The sequence below is a fragment of the Pseudoliparis swirei genome, chromosome 5 (genome assembly GCF_029220125.1).
Source record: "Pseudoliparis swirei isolate HS2019 ecotype Mariana Trench chromosome 5, NWPU_hadal_v1, whole genome shotgun sequence".
NCBI lineage: Eukaryota > Metazoa > Chordata > Actinopteri > Perciformes > Liparidae > Pseudoliparis > Pseudoliparis swirei.
The window spans coordinates 20,549,547-20,574,225 of record NC_079392.1 but is presented as its reverse complement, the minus strand read 5'-3'; the positions used below and the strand labels follow the sequence as shown (position 1 = coordinate 20,574,225).

General features: G+C 41.0%; 2 protein-coding genes across 4 annotated transcripts in view; both read right to left on the bottom strand.

Annotated features, from left to right (window-relative positions):
- Nucleotides 1-1,464: 1,464 nt before the first annotated feature.
- ccdc181 (coiled-coil domain containing 181) lies at nt 1,465-5,635 on the bottom strand. Of its 3 annotated transcripts, none has more exons than XM_056415439.1 (6): nt 5,429-5,635; nt 4,460-4,613; nt 3,178-4,101; nt 2,919-3,065; nt 2,242-2,402; nt 1,465-1,935 (listed from the first exon to the last, which is right to left on the bottom strand). In XM_056415439.1, exons 2-6 carry the CDS (start codon nt 4,559-4,561, stop codon nt 1,764-1,766), a joined length of 1,506 nt encoding a protein of 501 aa, XP_056271414.1. In that variant the 5' UTR covers nt 4,562-4,613; nt 5,429-5,635; the 3' UTR covers nt 1,465-1,763. The 3 variants fall into 3 exon arrangements, with proteins under 3 accessions (XP_056271414.1, XP_056271413.1, XP_056271415.1); XM_056415438.1 differs by having other exon boundaries at nt 4,460-4,569; nt 5,429-5,634; XM_056415440.1 differs by having other exon boundaries at nt 2,242-2,399; nt 4,460-4,569; nt 5,429-5,634.
- Nucleotides 5,636-7,407: 1,772 nt separating this feature from the next.
- p3h2 (prolyl 3-hydroxylase 2) overlaps nt 7,408-24,679 on the bottom strand; it is a 61,647-nt gene continuing 44,375 nt past the window's right edge. The window contains exons 2-15 of the mRNA XM_056414529.1: nt 24,418-24,570; nt 23,443-23,632; nt 18,524-18,655; nt 16,111-16,238; nt 13,535-13,624; nt 13,095-13,135; nt 11,251-11,342; nt 10,984-11,111; nt 10,797-10,892; nt 10,453-10,603; nt 10,099-10,216; nt 9,893-9,968; nt 9,090-9,230; nt 7,408-8,852 (exon numbers count right to left, since the gene is read on the bottom strand). Of these exons, the coding sequence (XP_056270504.1) occupies nt 8,760-8,852; nt 9,090-9,230; nt 9,893-9,968; nt 10,099-10,216; nt 10,453-10,603; nt 10,797-10,892; nt 10,984-11,111; nt 11,251-11,342; nt 13,095-13,135; nt 13,535-13,624; nt 16,111-16,238; nt 18,524-18,655; nt 23,443-23,632; nt 24,418-24,570 (1,629 nt within the window). The 3' untranslated portion in view covers nt 7,408-8,759. The remainder of the gene's footprint in view (nt 8,853-9,089; nt 9,231-9,892; nt 9,969-10,098; nt 10,217-10,452; nt 10,604-10,796; nt 10,893-10,983; nt 11,112-11,250; nt 11,343-13,094; nt 13,136-13,534; nt 13,625-16,110; nt 16,239-18,523; nt 18,656-23,442; nt 23,633-24,417; nt 24,571-24,679) is intronic.

The window sequence follows — 24,679 nt, the reverse complement described above, 5'->3', positions numbered from 1 at the left end:
AAGTTGAGGTTTTCAGGCAACATACGCTACAGACAAAACACAAGGAATCTAGGACAGGTAAAAACGACCGGGACACATGCCGCTAACTAAGAGACCAATCTGGGAGGGGACAAGGGAAAGACTGAGAATATATAAGGGGGGAAACCACAGGTGTAGGGCATGAGTAAATCAGGGAGACAGAGGAGTGGCTGAGGGCAGGTGAAGGGAATGAACAATCAAGAGACAGGAGAGACAGAGCAGGTGAAGGGAATGAACAATCAAGAGACAGGAAGACAGATCAGGTGAAGGAAATGAACAATCAAGAGACAGGAAGACACACTTCTTCCAACTCCCCTCTCACGGAGCAGAATATACTGGGTAACAGGTTCACTGACTTGAGGAAATGTATTTTACTTTTATTTATGACTTTATAATAATAGACAGCTGCTGTCGTAACTGTCTGCATTTAATATGAAGAACTTTTTCTCATAAAAGATGTCAATCATTCCTGTTTCAAGGAATACGTATTTGTATCTATCTTTCGTCTCTTTGTATTTGTGTTGCCGACACAGACGATAGGCCGAGTCTTGCACTGTAAACCCAAAGGAAAGAAACCGAGAGCAGCTTTCTTTCCGACATCGATTCAAACCGCTAACCAGAACCTTCATCCTGTCGTGTTATGAGGTTGGCCACTTTTGTTTCACTGATATTTAATTCTGAAATGCTGTAACACATCAAAATGTTCGTGTACATGCCTACTAAAAATATGTAGTCATATCTATATTTATTGTATTTTTATTTGATGTGTTTATTAAATAACACTTTCACACATTAAATATAATTTATTCTTTTGTTTCAAATAAAATGATAAAATGAAGACACTGATAAATGACTGGTTAGAATTGTGCAATATATCGTATCTTAATTTGAGACTAGGTATTATCTTTCAATTTAATTAAGTTTATTTTGTATAGCGCGATATCACAAATTAGAATTAGCCTCAGAGGGCTTTACAGTCTGTACATAGACGACATCCCTGTCCCAGGACCTCACATTGGAGAAGGAAAAACTCCCAAGAAATAGAAAACAACGTTCACAGGGACTTCTGGAGATCATAACATGGCTTTAGGCTCTTCTTTTTCTGGTTTGAAAGGCTGCCTTACATGAAAGTCATTTTCTGAACACAGCAGGCTGCTCTAGCTATTGTTCTATTATTTACCTTTACTTCTAGTCATATCCAAATTACTGATTATTGATCAAAAATGCCAATGTATAACTCTTTTGTTAAACACTAATAGTTAAACCCACAATATTGTCTCTATATTTAAGGTATATAGTCAAATATATTGTGAAGTTTGATTTTCTCCATTCCTAACTTGTGTTTAGTTTGAATTCTGTCTGTCAGGCATTTTTAACTCCTACAGATAGTAAACTGTTGCACACCTGTAATATCTATGTCAACAAACAAAAACTTGACAAAAGGCCTCCAGTAACAAATGGTTCAGCGTGTGTATTTAAATGCACAGCCATGTTGTTTATTAAGTGCTCCATTTAAAGTAAAGTGCATTTGCCACTAGACAGCGTTGAATACAGTAAAATATAAATAATTCACTCAATACATTTGTGTCAGACTGAGGTAAACGATCTCTTTGGAGCAATGTGTGTTAACGCAGCACAGAAGTAATGACAAAAATAAACTGGAAACGATTGAACAGAGAATAAATGTCTTGTATTGCACGTCTGCAGCGGCCCAGTCTGTGTGGATCCATCAGTCTGGGTTTGCTTCAGAAGCGGTAGGCCAGCTGTTCGGTGAATCTGAACGGCTTGGTTTCATTGAAGGAACAAAGCAGATCCCTTGTTCGCCGCACGCGCCGCTCCTCCAGCACCAACCTGCGGGAGCGCTCTCGAGTCACCTGCTGCGCCGCCCGCTTCTCCGCCCACTTCCGCTTCAGCCACCTGAGGATGGAGAGGGCCAGGAGCCAATTTAGAAATGATTTTGAAATTAATATTTGATAAGAGACAAACAGTACAATGTGAAATGTGAACATTAAAAAATGTGTTACAGGTGTTGTGATTTTACATATGGAAATGTGGCTACTAAGTAACTAACTAACAAACTCACTGTTACTACATGTCTATTACCATTTCAGGAAAAAAACATAGCATTATTCTTTATATGTGAGGATACAACTTCAAGGGAGACATATTAATAAACTGACAGTTTGGCCAATTATTTGTCCCTGTAAGTGAAAAGTAGCTCACAGTTTGAAGGCCCGTTCACACTCCTCGCGGCTGTGCAGGAGGTAACCAGCCTCCTCCTCCAGCCTCTTGAGCTCCACCAGCTGTCTCTCCTTCTGCTGCTGCTCCTGCTTCCTCTGAAGCCACAGCCGGAAGGAATCTTCACAGTCGCTGGAGTCTGTCTGCTTTGAAAGATTTGCAAGAGCAAAACTATAGTGCTTATTTGAAAATGACCAAGAATTATATTATAGATAGTGAAAATGGAATTAGTGTCACGCATTGGTAGAATGTAACTAAGTACAATTGTACGGTATTTTAATTTTAGACTTATATACAGTACAATTTGGAAACTAATTTCGTATTCTATTGTTTAGTCCTCTACATTGTTGGGGATAACTTTAGTAAATGTGCATATTCAGATTATTAATATAAACTTTTTAAACAGCAACAAAAATGTGATTTTAAATAAATGTGGATGTAGTATTAAGGATTAAACAGGACGTTTTTTACCAGTATTAATTCATCACTGATTCAAATCCAGTTATTAAATATGTGATTCTGAAATATGCCCTTCTGCATTATGAATACTTTTCTTTTGGTACTTTCAATACATTTTGAGAATGCATGACTCACTGCTGGCTTATGTCTGCATGTGTCACGGTGCTTTACAGCCATGCCTTTGTGCCCCCTGGTGGTGATACCTTGGAACTCATCTTCTCCATCTCCTGGGCTCTTTGGATCCTTTTCTCCCCATGAAACTGCTCCCTCTTCCTCAGCAGCCACGCCTTAAACGCCAGCTCGTTCTCCTGCCTCTTCTGCTCCTCTTCCTCCAGTTTCCTCTGCTCCTCCTGCCATGGGAAGCGAGAAATGTTTTATTGTCAGATCCACTACTTTATCTTTTCAGAATCTTACAACATTTTTTAATTTTTTTTATAAACCTCTATATCACTCCTTTCTTACCTCTCTGGCCACTTTCTCCTTCCTCTCCCGGATCCTCTGCAGCAGCTCCTTCTGATGCGGGGAAAGGGTGTAGGTGGCCTGGGAGGGTGTCCCGGTGGCCGACTGCACCCGCCGCTTGCTGACCAGATGACCGCCTCTCTGGCTGTGGCTGGCTGAACTGGGCCGGTTCCTGGGCTGAGCGGGAGGTTTGGGGGCACGGAGGTGATCCGTGCCTGGCTGGAAGGGGGAGGACCTGTGGGTCTTACTGGAGCTCACAGTTGGCTGCTGGTGACGTGGGGAGGAGTTGCTCACCAGAGGAGGGAGGAGTCCTTGGCTTTCCACCTCTTTCAGACTGACCAGATCAAACTTACCATCCTTTTCCACAAGGACTCTACCCTCCTTTCCTCCTCCCTCAGCGGTCTCCACAGCCCTGTTAGATCCCACGCTTTCCCCCCGAGGGGAAAGTTTAAGCTCCGACAGCTTCCCTGACACGTCGGTCTCCGCCTCTGAATCCTTGTTTCCCTGTTCCCCTTCACCCTCACCAGTGTGCCCATCTTGCCGCGGAGGCACCACCAGATCCACCAGCGTCTCTTTAAAATGCAGCCGCCTACGCCTCGTCATATCTGGAGCTTCTTGGTCGTGCAAGTCTTGATTAGCCTGCTGGATCTTCTCCAAAATGAACTTCTTCTCCTCCTCAGTCTGTTCCTCCATCCTCGGGGGTGGCGGGGCTATAGATGATGACTTATTCGGGCTGTCTCTGTCTGAGTCAAACTCAAATGGCTCCATGGGTGAGGGCCACCTCTCTTCATCTTCTTCCAGCTCCCCTGTTTTCGTGCCTCTCTTCTCCTCCTTGTGGCGATTGAGTTTTCTTTTCTTTCCTTTCTGCTCGTCATCATCCTCCAGTTCTTTGTCAATTTCTGCTTCTATGTCGTCAAAGTCAGGACCCTGTGGGGCGGAAAGGCAGACACTCGTTAATCAGGTTGAGGTAAATGAAAGAGCAGCATCGATACCTGAGCAGGTAATAGGCGCGCTGGTTTGATAACAGACATGCGTGTTCATTAATAATGCATCTCGTGGCGAATAGTGAAAGTAGTCAGTGTCTGTGAACAGAGTGGGTCTCACCTGCATACAGTGATATGTACCAGGTAACTTAAACCCTACTCACTGTTACACATTTACAGAGCAAATTCAGGGACCCATGCTGCACCAAGTCTGCAGTGAGTAGCGCACACTTAGCTTCACACGACAAACTATGAAGCAGTGTGATTACAAATAAAAAAGAAAAAAGAAAATTATTGCTTACTTGGTCTTCACTTCGACTTTCCTCACAGATCAGCCAGTCCAGATCCTTCTCAAAGTCGTCCTCATATTCCTCCTGAGGCTTTGTGCAAACCACCTCACTCATAATCGTCACTGGAAGAAGATCGGAGACAAATTTAAACAAGATTCTTGTCACACTTGAAGAATATATATATATATATATATATATATATATATATATATTTATTCTGGTGCAAATAAAACCCCATGTTTCATATATGAATGTATTACTATGTTGTAAATTGCATGACAATACAGACATCGCAGATAATACGGTTTTATTCACCACTTTGGATGAGTGGCATGAACACCCTGTGACTGAGGATATTACCAGACATGCAATACGAAGTTATTACAGCAGCGCACAATACAGATCAAGGAATCCCAACAGGTTCCATCTATTTGGATAATCAAAACATCAACAAATCAAAATACGACTTCAACATTCAACTTATTGTGTGTCATGAATGTATTTATTGTGGCACTAATTCCCACACATCTCACATCCCTATAGGTGCAGGAGACGTGGTTCCTCCAGAGCTGGACTGTGACTGAGCTGCTTGTGTTGGGGATGGGTCGCCACCTAGTGGACATACATTAGTACTGCACGCTTACTAATAAAACGTTTCTCTTGTTTTGTTTTTAGCTTTTTTGTTTTTTTGAACAAACATGCCCTTTGCTCTGCTGAAGTATAGGTGATGTTTACATCACATCTGTTTATGTTGCGACTCGGAACACATTTCAATGGCTACAAAACGGTTCGGAGTTTAATAAAGACTATAATCCTGTTTATGTGTAATGCTCGGCGGAGTACACAAGTCAACAGGACGGAGAGCGAATTAGGAGCTGACTCGTAGGGGACTCTTCACACTTATAGGAATTATAACAACCACATGTGTTGGTTACTGGGAATAAATAGCAGTTAACATTGTGGCAAGGTGCGTGAACTCACCAGCAGCAGCTTTATTGCTTTATTGAGTATTCCTGTTGAGTTGACGCGGGTCGCTTTGTGGATATCACTCCATTTAACCGGCCCACACACTGTCTGCTCGTCTGAGAGCAACACCTGCGCACATAATCTGCGTCTGTCCCTCTCCAGCCCTACAAGGTTTAATATACCCGTTGTCATAGAGACCGACAACACGCTTTACTACCTGCGCATGCGCGCACACACACACATACAACTCTCCCGCAAGCAATACAATCTCCATGTCCACACTCAGGATAAACAAGAGGCAACAGACACATTTGTTCTACAAACCAAAGATATTTTAAATAATCCACTATGGACACTTTACTTTCTATTTACTATAGTTACTATAGTATATGCATAGCATGATATGTGTACTTAAACACAGAATCATAAGAAATGTAAAATCGATACAATTACAAGTATCAAATATTAAAATACAACTTTAAAACAGATACAATAATACTCGAAACAAATAACAATGCTAAGAAGACCGAATAATAGAAACAATTACCAAAGGATGTATTGATATTTTGTAATTTGCAATAGTCGTGAATTATTAATTAAGTTTAAAACGGAGTCACTGGGTGCTCAGTTCCATGTTGTTTGATCCAGAGCCATTTTTTAGACTTATAAACACTTAGACTTAAACACTTCTAAACTCTAAACAAAAACGTGATACAGGGATTATTTATAACTTTATGAGTATAATGACCTGAAACAAAGAGTTTAAAGTAGCCTAAATGGAGTTCAGAAAATCCCCAAATCAAAGTCCAGGAGCTTGTTTACTGACTGATTATTGCATAAACTAGATGCAAAAGTGACCCCGGGTTGTCCTTTGGAAAATCTACATAATTTAGTTTTTGCATTGGAAATAAAACACAATCTCATTCACCGGGTTACACTTTAAACCAACAGACCATCGGTTGTAGCAACGAATGAAAAGCAACAATTAAAAGATTATATGCCATGCATATAAATACAAAAATCCAAATAAAAGATAAGACAAAAAAACTAATAATGAATAAATTCATAAAACAGTTTAAGATGGATGGAAAAGGGTGTTTTCAGAGAAATAGCAGCGCCTTCATTTGTATTCATGTGTCATGTTGTTTGTGTGATTATTTGTATTTGCATGGTTGAGGTGGGTAAACAGTGGCTCTGTGACCCCACCAAACGCAGAGCAAAGGGCATTTCATCACGACACCGACGCCGCAATTCGACCGCTAAGTAATGCCTGGCTGTAAACCATTTGATCCTTTAAAATGAGGAGCATCGTTTTCCCAACAAAAGGTGTTGTGCTGTTTGCATGGTTAGCTTTTAGCCGCCGCCACGTTGAGAGCCGTAGGGAGGCAATTAAAATGCTCCTAATCCTTATCTTCAGGGATTTACTATTAAGGGGCCAGAATGCCAGCTTTACATTCTTCCTTCTAAGGGGCAGTGTGCAATATTTAGTGGCATCTAGCTGTGAGGCTTCAGTTTGCAAATAACAACATATCTGCCAACCAGTGAGGAACTTTGCTTTGCGAGTGGATTTGTTTTCCAGTTATCCTTTTTATCCGTTAAAACGTCAAACTGAAGGTGACATTTTGGGCCTCCAGTAGTTTCCAGTTTACACCCTCAGGGCGTTCCATAGATCATGCTGTGAGCTTCGCTAAAAAAACATTTATTTTGGGGATATGCACAATTTTAGCACAGTTTCACCTCAATTAATCTATTTTGGACAAGGCCTGTAGATGAGGAAGTGGTCCATGGGACTAATCTTTAGCTTTTTCAGTTTATACCGTGGTTTAAAATTGTAGAAAATTCCCAAAGATTATATAACTCCTTCCAGTAAATGATTGCAAGACGCCTTAGTTCTTCGCTAACTGGTGGATGCATTCGTCTCAAGTGCCCCTCAGTCAATCCACCGTCATATGACTAAGTAAAGGTAAATAATAGAACAATATCTATAGCAGGTATGCTATGTTCAGAAAATGACTTTAATGTAAGGCAGCCTTTCAAATCAGAAAAAGAAGACCCTCAAGCCATATTACGATCTCCAGAATCAAAGATAATATCTAGTCTCAAATTAAGATACAACGATATATTGCACAATCCTAACAAGTCATTTATCAGTGTCTTCATTTCATCATTTTATTTTAAACAAAAGAATAAATGACATTTAATTTCATGAACACATCAAATAAAAATACAATAAATATAGATATGACATTACATATTTTTAGTAGGCATGTACACAAACATTTTTATGTGTTACAGCATTTCAGAATTAATTATCAGTTAAACAAAAGTGGCCAACCTCATAAAACGACAGGATGAAGGTTCTGGTTAGCGGTTTGAATCGATGTCGGAAAGAAAGCTGCTCTCGGTTTCTTTCCTTTGGGTTTACAGTGCAAGACTCGGCCTATCGTCTGTGTCGGCAACACAAATACAAAGAGACGAAAGATAGATACAAATACGTTTTCCTTGAAACAGGAATGATTGACATCTTTTATGAAAAAAAGTTCTTCATATTAAATGCAGACAGTTACGACAGCAGCTGTCTATTATTATAAAGTCATAAATAAAAGTAAAACACAAACACCATTTCCTCAGGTCAGTGAACATGTTAACCAGTATATTCTGCTCCGTGAGAGGGGAGTGACACAAAGTAGTCGACGGAAAACATTTTCACTTTCAGACTTAACCCAGAGAAAGACAGAGTGCATGATCATTCAATATTCAGCATATTAGAACATATCTCTTCCTTAAACTCTTTGTTCGAGTACCATTTTATAAACAGTGCACCGCTTATGTTGAAAATATGTTTTACTGGCTCTACGTGTAATAACATATGTAACAGTACCATTTGTGAATCATTTTAAACTACTGACCACTGAAACCAAGTTATTTGTAAGGTATTCTTAGTGTTTATGAACATTAGATATTAGATATGTCATCCGGAACCAGAACAACTCAAAGCAACACAAAAATTGCCGTTATTCTCTTTGGATTCTTCACAGTTCAGTGAGATTACAGCTATGATCAGTCTTCTATGAAACAGCTTCTTACCAGGAACAACAAAACAAAGTGAGTTGGGTTTTTAGAAGCCGTCACTGGAGGGAAAGAAAGAACAAAAAGGCAAACTCAAGTACTTATGTGTCGAGAAACATAAAAAAAAAAATGCGACTGAGAACACAAAAATTACAATATTATTAATCTTGCACTTCAAACAGTACAAAAATAGAATTGTTCTGATCCAGAGGTCGATTCAATAAATAGTTAAAATATATAGACGGATTTGATAGAAGGGGATGAACTGCTCCGGCCTCTACAGTTCATCTTTCGGGTTGATGTTGAGGCCTTGACCCCACACGGACTCTGTGTCCAACGCCTGGATCACCTCGTCCGCCTGCAGTCTCTCCTGGGACAGAAGAAGAAACGAGAATTACTTCCTCGGCCAACCAGTTCACAGCCATGTCCGTCTAAAATGTCATCGCTTCACCGTTTATCCAATCAGACATTTGTGGGTGATTGTCATGATTAGCAAATCGATTCTTGAATTATCGACAAAAACGTGATTTGCGAGGTCAGAGATGGCCGAGTGAAGAATCAACCGAGACGCAGAGTGATCATCGCCTCTCTGGTAATAATAGTTTACCAGTTCTCTGAAGAGCGGGTCCAGAGTGAACCACAGAGCGACAGCACACCTCTGCCCGCTGGTCACGGCCTTCACGCCGTGTGGATTCTCCCCTCCTGATGAGAAACCCACCATCCTGCCACATAAGGGCTTCACTGACGCCTGGAGAGGAGGGAGGAGACAGGAGAGGAGACAGGAGACAGAGTAGGAGAGGAGGGGAGGTTAAAAAGGATGTTTGTATTCGTGAGGCCAACACATTTACATGCCGCTTGGTTGTTTGAGCAGGCTTTTGTCCGTCTGGAGGGGCAACAGTGTGACCCAAGTGAGCCTCAACGCTGATCAGTTTGGGTCAGGGTTCGTACACATTTTGACCAATAGATTTCCATGACCAAACGTTTTGTGAAATCTCGGTGTATGACGTGAAATAAAAAAGGGAGAAATGAGAATTCCAAAGCATACAGTATACCTTCAATGACACAAATAAATGAGATCCAATAGTTTGAAAATAATTCATATTTATATAAATGTTTATTCTTTTATTGTCCCTTATGTGCAAATCCATCTGTTTGGACTGTAACTAGTGGTTCAGGCTTTGGTCAAATAGAAAGACATCGGTCCTTTGCTTCAACACGCTGGACAACGAGCCCCAACGAGCAGAGATAGAACGTTTAGCATTTGCTTTCGACAAAATTATTAATTAAAAAAATACAATGCCATTTTATGAAACTAATTAATTATCTGCAAGATAAGCATGTTCACTGCCTTCCTGTGCAGTGAAATAATTTGTACAACCAAATCTCACATGTCAGGGGAAATCCTCTCACCGTGACTGTTTTGGCATCCATTTCTGTGAATATGAACTCCCCTCCTTCAAAATCTCCATTTAGATATAACAGTGCACTGAAAGTAAAACAAAGCAAAGGAGAGATCAGTACAGACTCAACATTCCCGTGAGAGAGATAGTAATGACCGATATCCCTCTTGCATTATATTATGCAGCTGCAGCAAAGTAGGTTTGTTATGTTCATACCTGTAGTCTCTGTGTGTGTACGCTGGTGGTTCCTTCCAGCACTCATTGGCCTCAGGGTCCAACAGACAGTTGTCAGCATGGATGGGATGGCTCAGGTCATTCCTGTGATCTTGCTGGCCTGTGATCAGACAACAAACACACAAATAAATAAATACTCTCATATGAATATATATATCAATAAATCCAACATCTTTTGCACTTTTCCAAGTTTTTCCTCCTGGGTTGTTATACTATTTTTTTTACTACCACTTCCCAAAAATTCCGCCAGTGAACTGGAATCATTTATGAATCCTTAGTATGTTTAAGGAATCTGAGATGATGGTATACGTGTGTATGTTTCTGTGGGCGAGTGACCTGTGATGGCTGTCCGGCACACCAGGTGTGTGTAGGAGAAGTGCAGGGTGGCGTTGAGCAGGAAGTAAGACTCGATGACCCGTCTTGCTCGCTCGCTGATGTCGTAGAACAGGCGAGCGCTCCTCATCAGCACTCTGCCTTCGTAGCCGTACTGCAGGGAATAAAAAACAAAAAAAGGGACACTATACAGGTAAAGCGGTCCATTGCAACACAATTTATTGAGCCGTATATATAATAAAGCAACAAACGTAATAATCCTGATGATCTTGCTTGCTTGCAACCGTGGTATCTATTTGGGCAGATGAGGGAGAGAATCATGTCCTTTGCTTTAGCGGTCAGCGTACCTGCAGGGTTTTGAGGACAGTGGCTCCTTCAAACTTCTCATTGGGAGTGTGTGGAGACATCCTCCCTCTGTAACCGTCTCCTGCCATGGTGACAGTCTTGAATACCAGGGGGAAAAAAAGCCAGAATGAAGCTTTACAGTCAAGATATAAAAATCATGACGTTATCAGAGTTGTGCAATGCCCCTACATGAGCCAGGCGCCTGAGCTCTGAGCACTCTTCCTCGGATATAACATGATCCAGCAGCACCCGCTGGGTCCCGTTCAAGGCTGCAGAGTTCTGCACCAGCTGCACGTCGTCATACAGCAAGGGGCCACCTACACAGATCACACAACAGTGTTTTAGGAGCGCAACATGTCATCTCGGCCATCGTGGTGAGAGAAGGTTCAACTGAACACTAATAACTATCTTTTGGCAGTTTAACTCCCGTTCTGCTTCATTTCAGTGAAGGTTTACCTTCTTTGAGGTGCTGGTGAGCGGCCGCTGTGACGTTCTTCTTGTCTGAAATGGGAACATACTCCATCCAGCCGTCTGTCCCGGAGGGAATCCTGGAAGAACAGACAATGCGTTTTCATACGAGCAGCCAAAACTGTGACTGTAAAATCTATACCTGCAATAACTGAAACACTGACACATTAAGTTGTATATATACACTACCGTTAAAAAGTTTGGGGTCATCCAGACAATTTTGTGTCTTCCATGAAAACTCACTTTTATTTATCAAATGAATTGAAAATTGAATAGAAAATATAGTCAAGACATTGACAAGGTTAGAAATAATGATTAATATTTGAAGTATAAATTTTGTTCTTCAAACTTCAAGCTCAAAGGAAGGCCAATTGTATAGCTTATATCACCAGCATAACTGTTTTCAGCTGTGCTAACATAATTGCACAAGGGTTTTCTAATCAGATATTAGTCTTCTAAGGCGATTAGCAAACACAATGTACCATTAGAACACTGGAGTGATAGTTAATGGAAATGGGCCTCTATACACCTATGGAGATATTTCATTAGAAACCAGACGTTTCCACCTAGAATAGTCATTTACCACATTAACAATGTATAGTGTGTATTTTTGATTAATGTTATCTTTATTGAAAAAACAGTGCTTTTCTTTGAAAAATAAACATTTCTAAGTGACCCCAAACTTTTGAACGGTAGTGTATTTGATAACGGAAGTCTTCCAGGTTGTGGACTTCAGTTTACACAGGCTGTGCATGGAGTCTGAGCCCACATCAAAACTAACTAACAAATAATTTGGCACCTCATTGATGGGACCCCAAACTTTTGAACGGGAGTGTATATATACAGGACTATCTCAGAAAATTAGAATATTGTGATGAAGTTCTTTATTTTCTGTAATGCAATTCAAAAAACAAAAATGTCATGCATTCTGGATTCATTACAAATCAACTGAAATATTGCAAGCCTTTTATTCTTTTAATATTGCTGATTATGGCTTACAGCTTAAGAAAACTCAAATATCCTATCTCTAAATATTAGAATATCATGAAAAAGTATACTAGTAGGGTATTAAACAAATCACTTGAATTGTCTAATTAACTCGAAACACCTGCAAGGGTTTCCTGAGCCTTGACAAACACTCAGCTGTTATAATTTTTTTTACTTGGTCTGAGGAAATATTAAAATTTTATGAGATAGGATTTTAGAGTTTTCTTAAGCTGTAAGCCATAATCAGCAATATTAAAAGAATAAAAGGCTTGCAATATTTCAGTTGATTTGTAATGAATCCAGAATGCATGACATTTTTTTTTAAATTGCATTACAGAAAATAAAGAACTTTATCACAATATTCTAATTTTCTGAGACAGTCCTGTATATATTAGGGCTGTGAAACGATAAAAAATTGTTATCAGGTTAATCACAGGTTTCTGTGGATTAATCATGATTAATCACATATATACATTTATACACAGGGGTGCACATAACTTGCTCACCAGTGCGCGCGCCAGCATCGGAGCTCTGCGGCGCGCGAGACGGAGATCGGAGACGTGTTAACGCGACACGTAGAGACAGAGTGACATGCTGCTGTAGAGATGACCAACAGACGGATTGAAGCTCATTCTGCGCATGCGTTAAAAAAAAATTATCTAATTAATCCTGTAATTTAATCATAACGCGTTCTTTTTCACAGCACTAATATATATATACATATATATATATTTCTGTTCATGCGGTTACCGAGGAAAACGCTCCAGGTAGTGAGAAGTTAAATTATAGTAATACAAACAAGACTACACTCAACGTTAAATTTTTTCCAGATGCAGAACTCTCACCTGTTTGAGTCCTCTCTTCCACCTGTGCTGCTCCAGTAATTCTGCAAGAGAGAGACGAGGAGCAGAAAGACAGCAAGTCATTAAAAACACAAAGAAGACACCAGAGCAGTGCGACTGGTTCGACACTCGTCAACGTGGCCAGCAGGAGTCGCTGTGGGCTGCGAGGACAGCTGCGGGTCAGACACCTGTTACCCTGCTTGAGTCAGCCAGCAGCGGGACACACTAATGCGTTGACACACCCTGCAGGAGATCTGCTCTGCATCAGACACAAGTGGACCGGCTTACAAACAACTGTCCAATAAATTACACAATATAATGTTTTTCTTTCCGGGAAAAACAAAACAATTTAAGGGCACTCGTCCGTCAATAAATACTTGTAGTTTGAGTTTATAGTAACATGAACACGCTTTGGGATGTCGTTGTGTATTCTGTTTACTCACCCCGTCTATAAATTCCACCCCCATGGTTTTACTGCCAATCAGAAGAAGCTCCAGTTCCTGTCTGTGCCTCCTCAGGTACCATGCCGCTTCCTGGGAACACAAACACGCCAAAGGTTTACAGTCATGAACGTCAATTCAAACACATGCTTTTGTATAGGAGGGAAATAACTGCAGAGAAAGAGAGAGAAATACATTATATATTTTAACAGTATATAACATGATATAGCAGATTTTAAATCACTGCATTGTTTTCAAGCTCACAGTTACAGCACATATACAAGTATATATATATAGTGAACTAATATTAACCTGCCATTTATTAAAGCTCATAACCATTCCAAACTCTTAAAGTGACAGTGTACTCTTGTCCTTCGCCCTTTCACAGCCAATAAAAGAAACCCCAAAGAGTCTTTCCCTCGGCTCAGTGCCAGGATGTATGGAGTGGGATGGCCTCTCTTTCCTCTGTGTCTTCTCTGAGGGACATTCTAGTCGTCTATGCATAGATTATGTGCAACAGAAATAGACAGTGTGTAAGAGCAGTTTTACAACCAAGTGTAAATGTGCTATAAGACTACATACAGTCCTGTCTTTTTCTATTTTTGTCTGTGCGAAAAAGGGAGATGTGGTTAGATTTGAAGCCACGAGGGTGAATACTATGAAACTGGAGCAACCAATAGTGTTTTTGTTGTTGTGGTTAAAAAACCCAGAAGTCCTCTTTCCAGCACACTTAATGAGAACAGCTCTCAAATTGTTCCAGAGACTTCTGTGGGCACACTGACATGACTTTTCCTCCTCCTCCACCATTCCTGAAAGCAGGAATCTTTGGCAGGGAGGCAGGACAGGCCTGGCACTCAGATCTAAGTCTCTGTAAATGCGCACCCCAAGGCCGGAGAGAGAGAGGGCGCAGAGAGGAGCGATCTGTGGGCCAACGACTGATGGGACTGGAAAGACTTGAGGGCTAGAAAAATGTCAGCTATGAGTAGAAAAACATTAGCATGAGCTGCAACACGTCGGCTTCTCTTTATCACACACACACACATTCCTGCTGGGAGCCTTGCTCACTATAATGAGTCCCAGGCTTTCTAGGAAAAAGATGTTGTGAAATTGAGGCTGAAATTCTTGACTTTTCAAAGCAGCTGATCAGAGTTTTAGGGAGAACTCATTCTCGAAGCTGAAATGCCTGATGGGTACCCAGACTTGGCAAATTAAATTTTTCTCCAGTGGGCAGACATTCAGCCTTTAATCAGTCAGAGTGCTAGGAATACCAGGAGTCAAGGAAATAATAAAGTGCACAGCCAGAGGAGAAATGTGCTTAATACTTCCAGTTGGATTGAGAACATATACAAGGGGAACGCACACTTCACAAGACAATAGCTGCGAAGCAGCGAATAGCAAGTTCATCAGAGAAATGCAGCAAACGGCCGGCCGCCTCCCCCTTTTCTCTGATATCCACACTTTTCCTCTCCAGTCACTTTCTCTACCTTCCAAAGGTATATTGTTCAACAAACTGGAGATTACACCATCCTTAATGAGTTTTACTCTTACATCAACTGAGAACATGCTTGTACTTCTAAAAGGAAACTTAAGAAAGCTAAATTCCTATTCCACGTTCTTGTGAACTTTTACAGAGGAGCAGAAGAAACCATCCCGACTGGACAAATCCCAAACCTGCATGGGATGTGCACGGCTCAGGACAGGAGGGCTCTGCAGCGCCCAGATCTTCATTGGTACATCTACTGATTATCAGGGATATTGGGGAGGGGAGGAGCCTGCGCAGACCCCAAAGGATATTAAAAGACACCGGCAAAGCTCGTTCACCCCGCTGCCATCTGGGAAGCGATACAAAAGTATCCGTTGTCGAGCCCCCAGACTACAGAGCAGCTTCTTTCCTCAGACGGCTGCACGACTCGACTCATCCTCCATCATGCGCCATAACAAATAGTTTAGTTTTTGTAGCATAAAAGGGACTTTTACTTGCATTTCATTGTGCAAGCCTGTGTTGTAAAACAACAATAAGTGAACCTTGAATCCGTTTAGTTGTGCCACCTATAATCTGGAGCAGTTTTCGGTATTCCATATTGTGCCCGATTCTGCAGATAATTCAAATATTTCAAGTTTGGTCAATAAGTTTTTAATCTGTAAATCTTCCTTTCTTCCTTGCAAACCTGCCTTTATGGTGTCCACCTTGCATGTGTCTTTTTAATCTGAATAATGTCAACCTGTGATCTTTTGTTTCTTTTAGTTTTTCAATCTTCTGCATGACTTTGTTTTTTTAAACTTTGGTGTTCTAAATATTTTGAATTTTTTATCGTATCCACAATGTTTAATTACTGCCACACTCGATCCTCTTGTTTGTTTATTTAGCCGGTCATTCATGCGGTTTCACTTATTCTTTCACCAATACAGCTTTCACACAGACACAATGATCCATGCAGCCTTCAATATCCTAATGGTGAGATTGCTCTTCTAAGTTAATAAAACCATTGTCAAATAAAATGTAAATAAATCCCAAATGAATTCACCAAACTACCTATCCTGGTATTTACTGTATTTTTTTGCTCTCCTCAGATCCTCACCTCTCTTGGCTTGCCGTCGTGTGCCAGCGTCTCTCTGTAGTAATCCACGTTGTCCGTCATGGACTCCTCTCCCTCGTGGAATAACAGGTAGGTCAGGGAGCACTGGAGCGCCTCCTCCAGGCGGTCCACTGCAGAGAGAGACAGAAAGCAATTAGTTGTCTGGTACTGCTGTGGATCTGTTTGTTTACACCATACACAGTGTCACAGTCGCCACCATGGTTACACACGATACCGCTGATCAACAGTGCGGCCTTGGGTTCCTGCTGATCCATCTACTGGATGGACTGGTTGACCAGTGTGATGCGCGTGCGTGTGTGAAATGTGGAAATGTATCCATCATGGCCGACATTCCCAACCCATTAACACGATGGAGCGAAAAGCTGCACTGTGGTTGACATAGTGGAAAAATACTGCCTGATTTTGAACATGCAACATACTACGAAAAAAAATACAATAATTATGCTAGATATAAATGGACTTTGTGGACTGTTTACAAAAGAGAGAAGTCTTGTATTTCACATATTTTTAATCCGACATGTAAAACATACACAGCCTTGATTATGTAGTGGGTAACACCCAAGTGGATGAAACAAGTGCATATTTAACATAATTAATGTTTATTTAAGGTTAAAGTACCTCAAGACATTCAACCGATTGCATTTGAAAGTAACCTTGTTCTGCAGCATCCTAACAGAAATGCGTTTTCCCCATTTAATGTTTAGAATACAGATAATGTAAAATCATCATGGGTAACACCATGAAAATACCCATTTTGTGTGATCATCCTTCTCGCATTTTAGAGGATTTTAACCAACAAAGGGAATTCCAAAGCATACAGTATACCTTCAATGACACAAATACATGAGATACAATAGTTTGATGAAAAGAATACATATTTGAATAAATATGTATTCTTTTAATCAAACTATTGTCCTTTACGTGCAAATCCATCTGTTTGGACTGTAACTAGTGGTTCAGGCTTTGGTCAAATAGAAAGACATCGGCCCTTTGCTTCAACACGCTGGACGACGTGAGACTCTTGAAGTGACGCAGCCCCAACGAGCAGAGATATCACCTTAAGCATTTGCTTTCGACAAAAGCTACCGGGGAACATTCGTCAAAATAGCAAGCTGGCATCTTCAGATGATTTTAAATAAAAATTGGAATTGGCAACCTTCAGTGTTCACATTACCGCAGTCAGGACTTCACTTTTCGTTACAGCATCGGTTATCGACGCCTGCGTTTCAATGAAAAGAGAGTCATGCCGCTCGGTGTTGGAGTAGCCCTCGCTGTGGTGAGCGAGCCGGTGATGGGGGTTGCTGTAGCTTTTAGCTGTAGCTTTGCCAGCTGTAGCTTGGCTAGCTGTAGCTCTCCGATGTCTGCTTCCTTTATCATGGCTCGTTAATGCCGCCTCTCCCATGTTTGAAATGTCGATTATTTTGCCACCACACAACCAGAGTAGCCAAGCATGGTTCAAGATACACTCCACTGGCATAGTAGATTATCCTGACCACTTCCCTGAACTACTTTTGTTATGGCCACCAAACTTTTCAGTTATGGTGCCAGTATGAGAGCTTATGCCTACTTATATTTTGAGCATCTTTCTTTTAAAAATATATACATTATTTCAAACTCAGCATAAGTGAACATGTGAATATAACACATTTCCATGACTTTTGGGATATACATTTTTTTTCAGGGCACTTTTCCAGGCCTGGAAATAACTTTTTTTTTAAATACCTTGACTTTTCCAGGTTTTCCATGACCGTACAAACCCTGAATACCGACTCACTGAGACTCTTCTTATCAACTCAATACTTTTCAGGCTCCCACAGACTTAAAACACAGACAAGAAGACTGAAACAACACACACACACCCAGCAGCGGCTGTAGGAAATCAAAGCCTGCTCTGTGTGTTTGCACAGATCCAACGAGCCACTTTGCTTTATTAGAGCCACGTGCTTATGTGTCATTAAGTATAACCTGGTGATCTCACAACCACTCAAGCTCACTGTCCTTCCCAACTACGCTTTGTTGTTGTGCCAACACCTTTGTCTCGAAGGGGTTCTCTCTACTTCAACAACAGAAGACTTGAGCCTAATCACTCGCTCACACAGGAACAAACACCTGAGAGCTCCTACATCAGACTGCACACGCCCATATAAAAGATAATGTCATTCCTGGGGAACAATGAGGAACTCTAAACAGGTTGAGACCAAAAGTTAGTTGGGCTCGGCCCGTCTGCAGCTCTGTGATCACGATGAGTTCTTGTCCGTGCACATGTGTGACGTGTGGGTGTATCCATCCTCTTTATTCAAAATTAAACTAAGCATAGTCACACAGATGTCATGTTTTCCCATCAAAAAATCCACCCTAAGGTCTGAATAAGTATTACATTCCTTGAACAACTTACCGTGGAAGTAGGCAAACTGAAGGTAGTCGTAGTGCAGGGGCAGGTAGTTCTCCATCGGCGAGAGGCGGCCCGGCCGGGTGGCGAGGTCACGAACGCACTCGTGTTCACAGTGCAGCACCTGAGTGAAGTGATCTAAAACAAAATAAGATCATCAGCTTCACTTTGAGATGGTCAGCCGCTTCTTAAATGATGCATTTGGCTTTTTACTTCCTTGAGTTGTCGTTTTTAGCTAAATACCAGTGTTCCCGATACCAATACAACTGAGGTGAGGAGAAGATTTTACAGACAACTGCAGAATAGAGAAATAAGGTTATAGAACACCAGTTCTTGTAAATAATAACAATTCGATATCTGAAATCATATTTACAAGAGTCCCGAAACGACTGTACAATCCTCTTTATCCTTAAATCTTGATTTGAATGAGAAAACCTCAAAAAAACCTTTAATGGAAGAAAATATAAATAAATACTTATTTTCAGGAAGGACAGACATGCAGTCTTGACCAGAACACCTTTTTATTGGTTGATTACAGAAGACAATACTTTGATCAGTTTGAAAGTTTCAAACTAGAAAATAATGTCATAAAAAAAAGGGACAGTGGCCATCGGCTCCCATTACAGCATTTTACTACAGATAGTTTACTGCACGCCCAATACCACTGGGCCTATTGAGTCACTTAGAAGACGTGGTGGTGGTCTGTTGCAATTGTAATGCACACATACAATTTATGGTCACTATTCCAGTAACATCCCATGGCCACAGCTATTAACTCAGCTGAGATTAATGGTGTGACATCATCTCAGGGATAAAGGACTACTTGAAATACAGCTGAAAATAATGAATAACTTAGGAACTAAGAGCAGCTGATCTCCAGCGTATTATATTGATGAACCTGTTAGGCATCAAGGTATTATAACTACATCACTTAGCAGATAACGTGTATGTGACTGTTGTTTACCATATAGATCTTCATTCAACTTTAAAGCATCATTATGTGTTCCTATGCTACAAATAATGAAGAAGCAGATATTGAACATGTTTGTATTTTTTCCCTTGTTTTAGGGAAATGTCTGTTATTTGTGGGGGGAAAACCCTGGAGTGAGTTCAACTTGAGGAGTTGTATCAAATCAAATACAGCAAGTCCAACATCATGTTATTCCCTGTCGCTATGAAGTAGATCAACTCAACGTTGTTCCCCCTTTACCAGTAAAGTACTCACACGTCTTTGTCCTCCCCACAGGATCAACAACAAACAGGAATCACCACCACCTGAGGAACATCAGACTTTTACGAGGCAATTCAAATTATTGTCTTATGTCTGGCCCCAAGAGAAGAGCCGATTGGATGATGGCGTGGTTGTGTGTGTGGGGGGTTTTCTGTGAGCGTGAGTGAGGTCACTCTTGTGCAGCTGCAGCGCTACTTCCCTCAGCCAGACAGCAGAGCTGTGGTCTGTTTCAATCTCTTCAAGAGTCAGAGGAGCAGAAATATGAAATGTTTTAGGCCAGAATCAAGCAGGACTGTGAGCAGTTTATTTAGTTCTTAAGTAAATCAAACCACTACACCAGGAAGTCATTCAATTAAATACTTTCTTTTATTTCACTCGCATAACAAATTATATTACTCTTAAAACAATACAAACGTACATCTTAACACAAATAAACATAATCACAGACTCTAGTGGAGTGGTGCTATGGAAAATAATCCCCCTGATTTTAAGTCAAACAAAACTAATCAGCCAGCTTTTCTGTGTTTATGCAACCTGGCCATACATTTTGGAGACAAAGCACACTTGTCAGCAATTAAGCTGCGGCTACTGCACAAAACCCGCCTCGACTTCCAGAGAGAAAAGCCTGAATCGTGTCATCAGGAACACCGCTGACCACAGGAGATGTGTCTGTATAACAGTATCATCGCGTTATTATGATGATCTGGTGCTTTGCTGTGGATACACGCTTCCCTCCACATCAAAAAAGGCCATGGTTCTCTGCAGGAAGATAGTTATTGGCTGCCAACCATTTTTTAAACAAAATTACATAACAACGCAGCACATAAAAGATAGCGTTGTGCTCGTTATTGCTCATTTAAACTGTATGACTCACACTTGGAGATGAACTAACCCTGAGGCTTCTCTGTAACAGCCAGATGAAAGGGTGTTGGGAGGAAGTTCTGAAACCTGAATTTAAACTAGTCTACAGTCATTAACAAACTATACTGTTTAACAATGAAAACAAAGTGAAAGTTTGAATACTAACAAAGTAGAAGGAAGTCTCTGAACCAGAAACTGAGAGCACCAAATTAATGAAATGAACAATCCATAATATTCAACACCACAACAACAACATTCGCCGTTTGTAATATATGCCAAGAAAAAGCCCTGCAGTGTCAGAAAAGAAGAAACAAGGTCACTCCAGGTGAAAGAGCGACAGAGAAGGAGAAGTGTTGTCTCGACCAAGTGGCATCTTGGACGCACTCTGCTGTGCTGGCTCGGATTCAGGTGATTTTTCTGGTCCGTCAAAGACGGTAACGGAGCATGTCTACTGAACTCCAGGGCTGGAACTGAACAGTCTACTTCAGAGAATATCACTCAAGACTTTGGCGCTAACTGGGGGCTCGGACGGATCTTCCTTTGTGTGATTTTTTGTCATTTAATATATTTCTAAGAAACTGTGTAAAATTAATTAATATGCCGATTTGTTTGAGATTTTTTACTTTGGATCTGCATGCTATCCATTGATTGATTCTATATTGATGAGTTTGTTAAAGCATACAGTGGAAGCTAAATAATCTCAAAATCCACTCATTGATTTGGGCAGTCAGTTGGATCAGCAGGCTCTGCCATGTGCCACGAGTCTTCCACGCCATGTCTTAACATCAGAAGTGGGGTTTAGCGATTCCAAAGGGTCTGTAATGTGGTCCCGCCTAGTAAAGGAACGTAAATGTTCAGATAATGTTTCTACGTTAAACCATAAAATGTGGAACGTATGCTCCATTTAAAAAGAGCTTGATGCAGCTTTCTACCTAATTTAATAATCCTCAGACCTCAGTGCTGTGGTAAACCATACAACAATGAACAACTGAAGGAAGTCTGTGGGATCGAATCTTGCAACATATGGGGACAAGGCGTCTCATTCATAAAACAGTGTGAAGGATCCACACTGTTTTCACTTTGTCTGAGTACAGTATGGTGAATATTACTATGGAATAAACCAAGACCGAATCAAAGTTGTGTTTACCGCAGCGATTTTTACTCAAACACCAAGATCATACTGGGTGAAATATCCACAGTATTAGAGGATTGTTGAAAACTAATGACGCTGATATCTATGTCCCCTGTTTGCGTTTGTTTTGACCACAGACTACACTGGCTCTGCTACGATGTGTATGAATCTGTTCTGAAGACTTTGCAGTCTCCAAGGAACTCAAGCCAAAGAACCGGCATTTAAATCTCTGTTTCAACAGGAAAAGCTTGGCGACCGATGAAAACAAATATTAATCAAATGAATCAAAGCTCAACTGTAACTAACAGTCGACACTACATGACATCATTCACACCCATTCATACACTGCTGGGAGGGGCTAACATGCAAGGTACCCCCTTCCCATCAGGACTATAATCATTCACATTCATTCACACAACGCAGGGTTATTGTGGTTAAGTGTCTTGCCCAAGGACACATCGACATGGACTAGCAGAGCGGGGGATCGAACCGCCGATTCTCTAATTGAAGGGTAACCCTGGTCTACCACTGAGCCAGTCAAACACGTATACAGAATTTAAAGGGCGTAATATGAGATTGCGAGCATTTCTATTGACACAACGGCAAACGGTGCTAACCACACCAACAGGATAAACCGTGGCAAACGTGCTACCGGAACCGACAGTGTTTACCCGAGGGGAACCGGAGGATGGGCGCTACGCTTCCACAGCCATGCTGTTGGTTGGGACGGCATTATCATCTGTAACCGCCATATGACAGCAGTGCAGACCGGTGACTCGCATGCACTAAAAGCATCACGTCATCTACGTCAACACACCAAGGAGAAGCTTGGTTGACGACGCGGAGCGAGAGCGACTTTATTCTATACTCCGCTAGACCATACTCCACCTGATACTTACGTAGAAAATCGTTGTTTGTTTTCTATATTATTGATCTGAATGTTGTATATTGCTCCGTTAACAGCTGTCATTTTTAGGGCTGCTATCCTTATTACGTCTGCTCTCCCTGATCACCTAGTGAGCATGAAGGGCGTTGTTTGGCCGCATCAACTTGATAACATGTTTCCCAAATAAGCAGTCTCATTTAGAATCAACTAAAAACTGGATTTATGAAACCACAGTCAGAGGGCAGGGTGTCTTAAAATGAACACGACACGTGGGATTTTTAAATCAACAGAAAACACAGGGCAGGGTTACTTAGAAGGCAAAGACCAAACGAGCAACGCTCGACTGCATTGCAACAAGCATGAGGCGGTCATTTCAGACATCAGTTCAAACTAGAAATACAATATTAAAATATGCTATAATGCAACAATCAAAAAACTGAAACAGCTTGAACCAATGTTAGATGTCATCTTACGGTTTTGCTTAATCAATTTGCATGTTTAATAAAGGGTATGATTGTAACACAAAGACGGTGTGAAGAATTGAAACCTAAACAAGAAAGTCCTGGTTCTAATTAGAGACATGCAGTATAAATAGTTCATTATTTCTCAAATGTTGCCATCGTGAAGAATAAATACAGCTGGTTGCACCAACAAATCATATCCAAAATGCAAATCCCGGGATTTAAATGCAATATATACATATATTTCCCTTGATATTTACATTATGCAGCTCATGGACATGTTTTGTGCTGCTTGAGAAGATGCAGGTCAACAGTTTTCCATTTGTGTAAACTTGTTAGGCTGGTGGCTCTTACCTGATACGACTTCATGGAGGCTGTAACGGTAGCGGAGGTGGTCATGGCCATCGAACCTCTGCGGCCACTGACAAAGGGCCCGGCACTCAGAGTCTGCTTTGTAGTACTCCGCCACAGCCTCCTCAAACAGAGCGATGGCTCCTTCATGCTCCCCTTTCTCATACAAGCTCACTGCTGCTGCGAAGGAGCGCTGTGAGGAGAGACGGAGGAATGATGGGATGAGTGTTTATGACCTGCGGTGTCCAGAAAAGCGCTTTATGATATGCCGATGTAATAGCTATTTATCTTGACTGTTTTACACAAGACATGTTTGTTGTCCATAAATGCTTTTTACAATTCCTCTGGCACACATCACGTTTCCTGCAGCAATAATAATCATTTGTTTGTAATAAACAAAACAGATGTTGGACGGTGAACCAGAACAGTTGCCAGAAAGGATTCCCCCTGAATACATTTATAATACGATGTAATATACATAAATCTAGGGTTTCATCGACTGGAAAGTAAAGAAGTTAAAAAGGCACACAATAACTTCAATTATCGCTCATGCAAGTTTAGTTAAGGTACAGTTGGTATGAATGACGGATTAAAGTAGTGTTTGTAACTTCTTCCAGAAGGTTCTGTGTCTCAGGAGTTTTACTTGGCGATAAAAGAGAGAATTGAGATTGTAAAAGAATCAGAGCAAAAAGGATCCCAAACTCTTCAGTATTTCACTGCAACGAGCACTGAAGAGTTTCCAGCCATCAAACTCGTAGTACTATTAACACAAAGGGCCCTTCAAATGGGGACCACAGCTGTACTTTTCCCTTTAGGAAATACATGGAGTACACACATGTGAAGAAACCGTAGCCAGACATTCAGGCCTGATTTGAACAAAGATGACAGTAGATCACACTGATGATCTCAAACGTGCTCAGATAAGAGTCACAAACGAGATTAAATAAGTCAAGTGAAAAATAATACAAATGTTCTTACCTGGTGAGGCCGAGCTTCTCGGTCCACAAAGTGCTCTTCCTCCACGCCCTGCAGGTCTTTGTACTGCTCCAGGTTCTGATCCATCTCCACATGTTCTGGGTTGGCCTGGAAATAAGTGTGAGCCGCCGCCGCTGCCTTGTCTGGCTGCTTCAACTAAAGAGAAAGAAAGAGCAATGTTATACATTAATAATGATATCAATAAACAGACCTGTGAAGGCACACATTCAACTGTGTAGTTCAGTGGTTCTCAACCTTTTTTGAG

What these genes read in the sequence shown, in the direction of transcription:
- ccdc181 (XM_056415439.1), bottom strand. Translation starts at nt 4,561, where the DNA reads ATGAGTGAGGTGGTTTGCACAAAGCCTCAGGAGGAATATGAGGACGAC. An exon ending in AGGAGAAAGTGGCCAGAGAG is followed by an intron (nt 3,066 to 3,177) that starts GTAAGAAAGGAG and finishes TTCCCATGGCAG; the next exon opens with GAGGAGCAGAGGAAACTGGA. An exon ending in TGTGAACGGGCCTTCAAACT is followed by an intron (nt 1,936 to 2,241) that starts GTGAGCTACTTT and finishes CTCCATCCTCAG; the next exon opens with GTGGCTGAAGCGGAAGTGGG.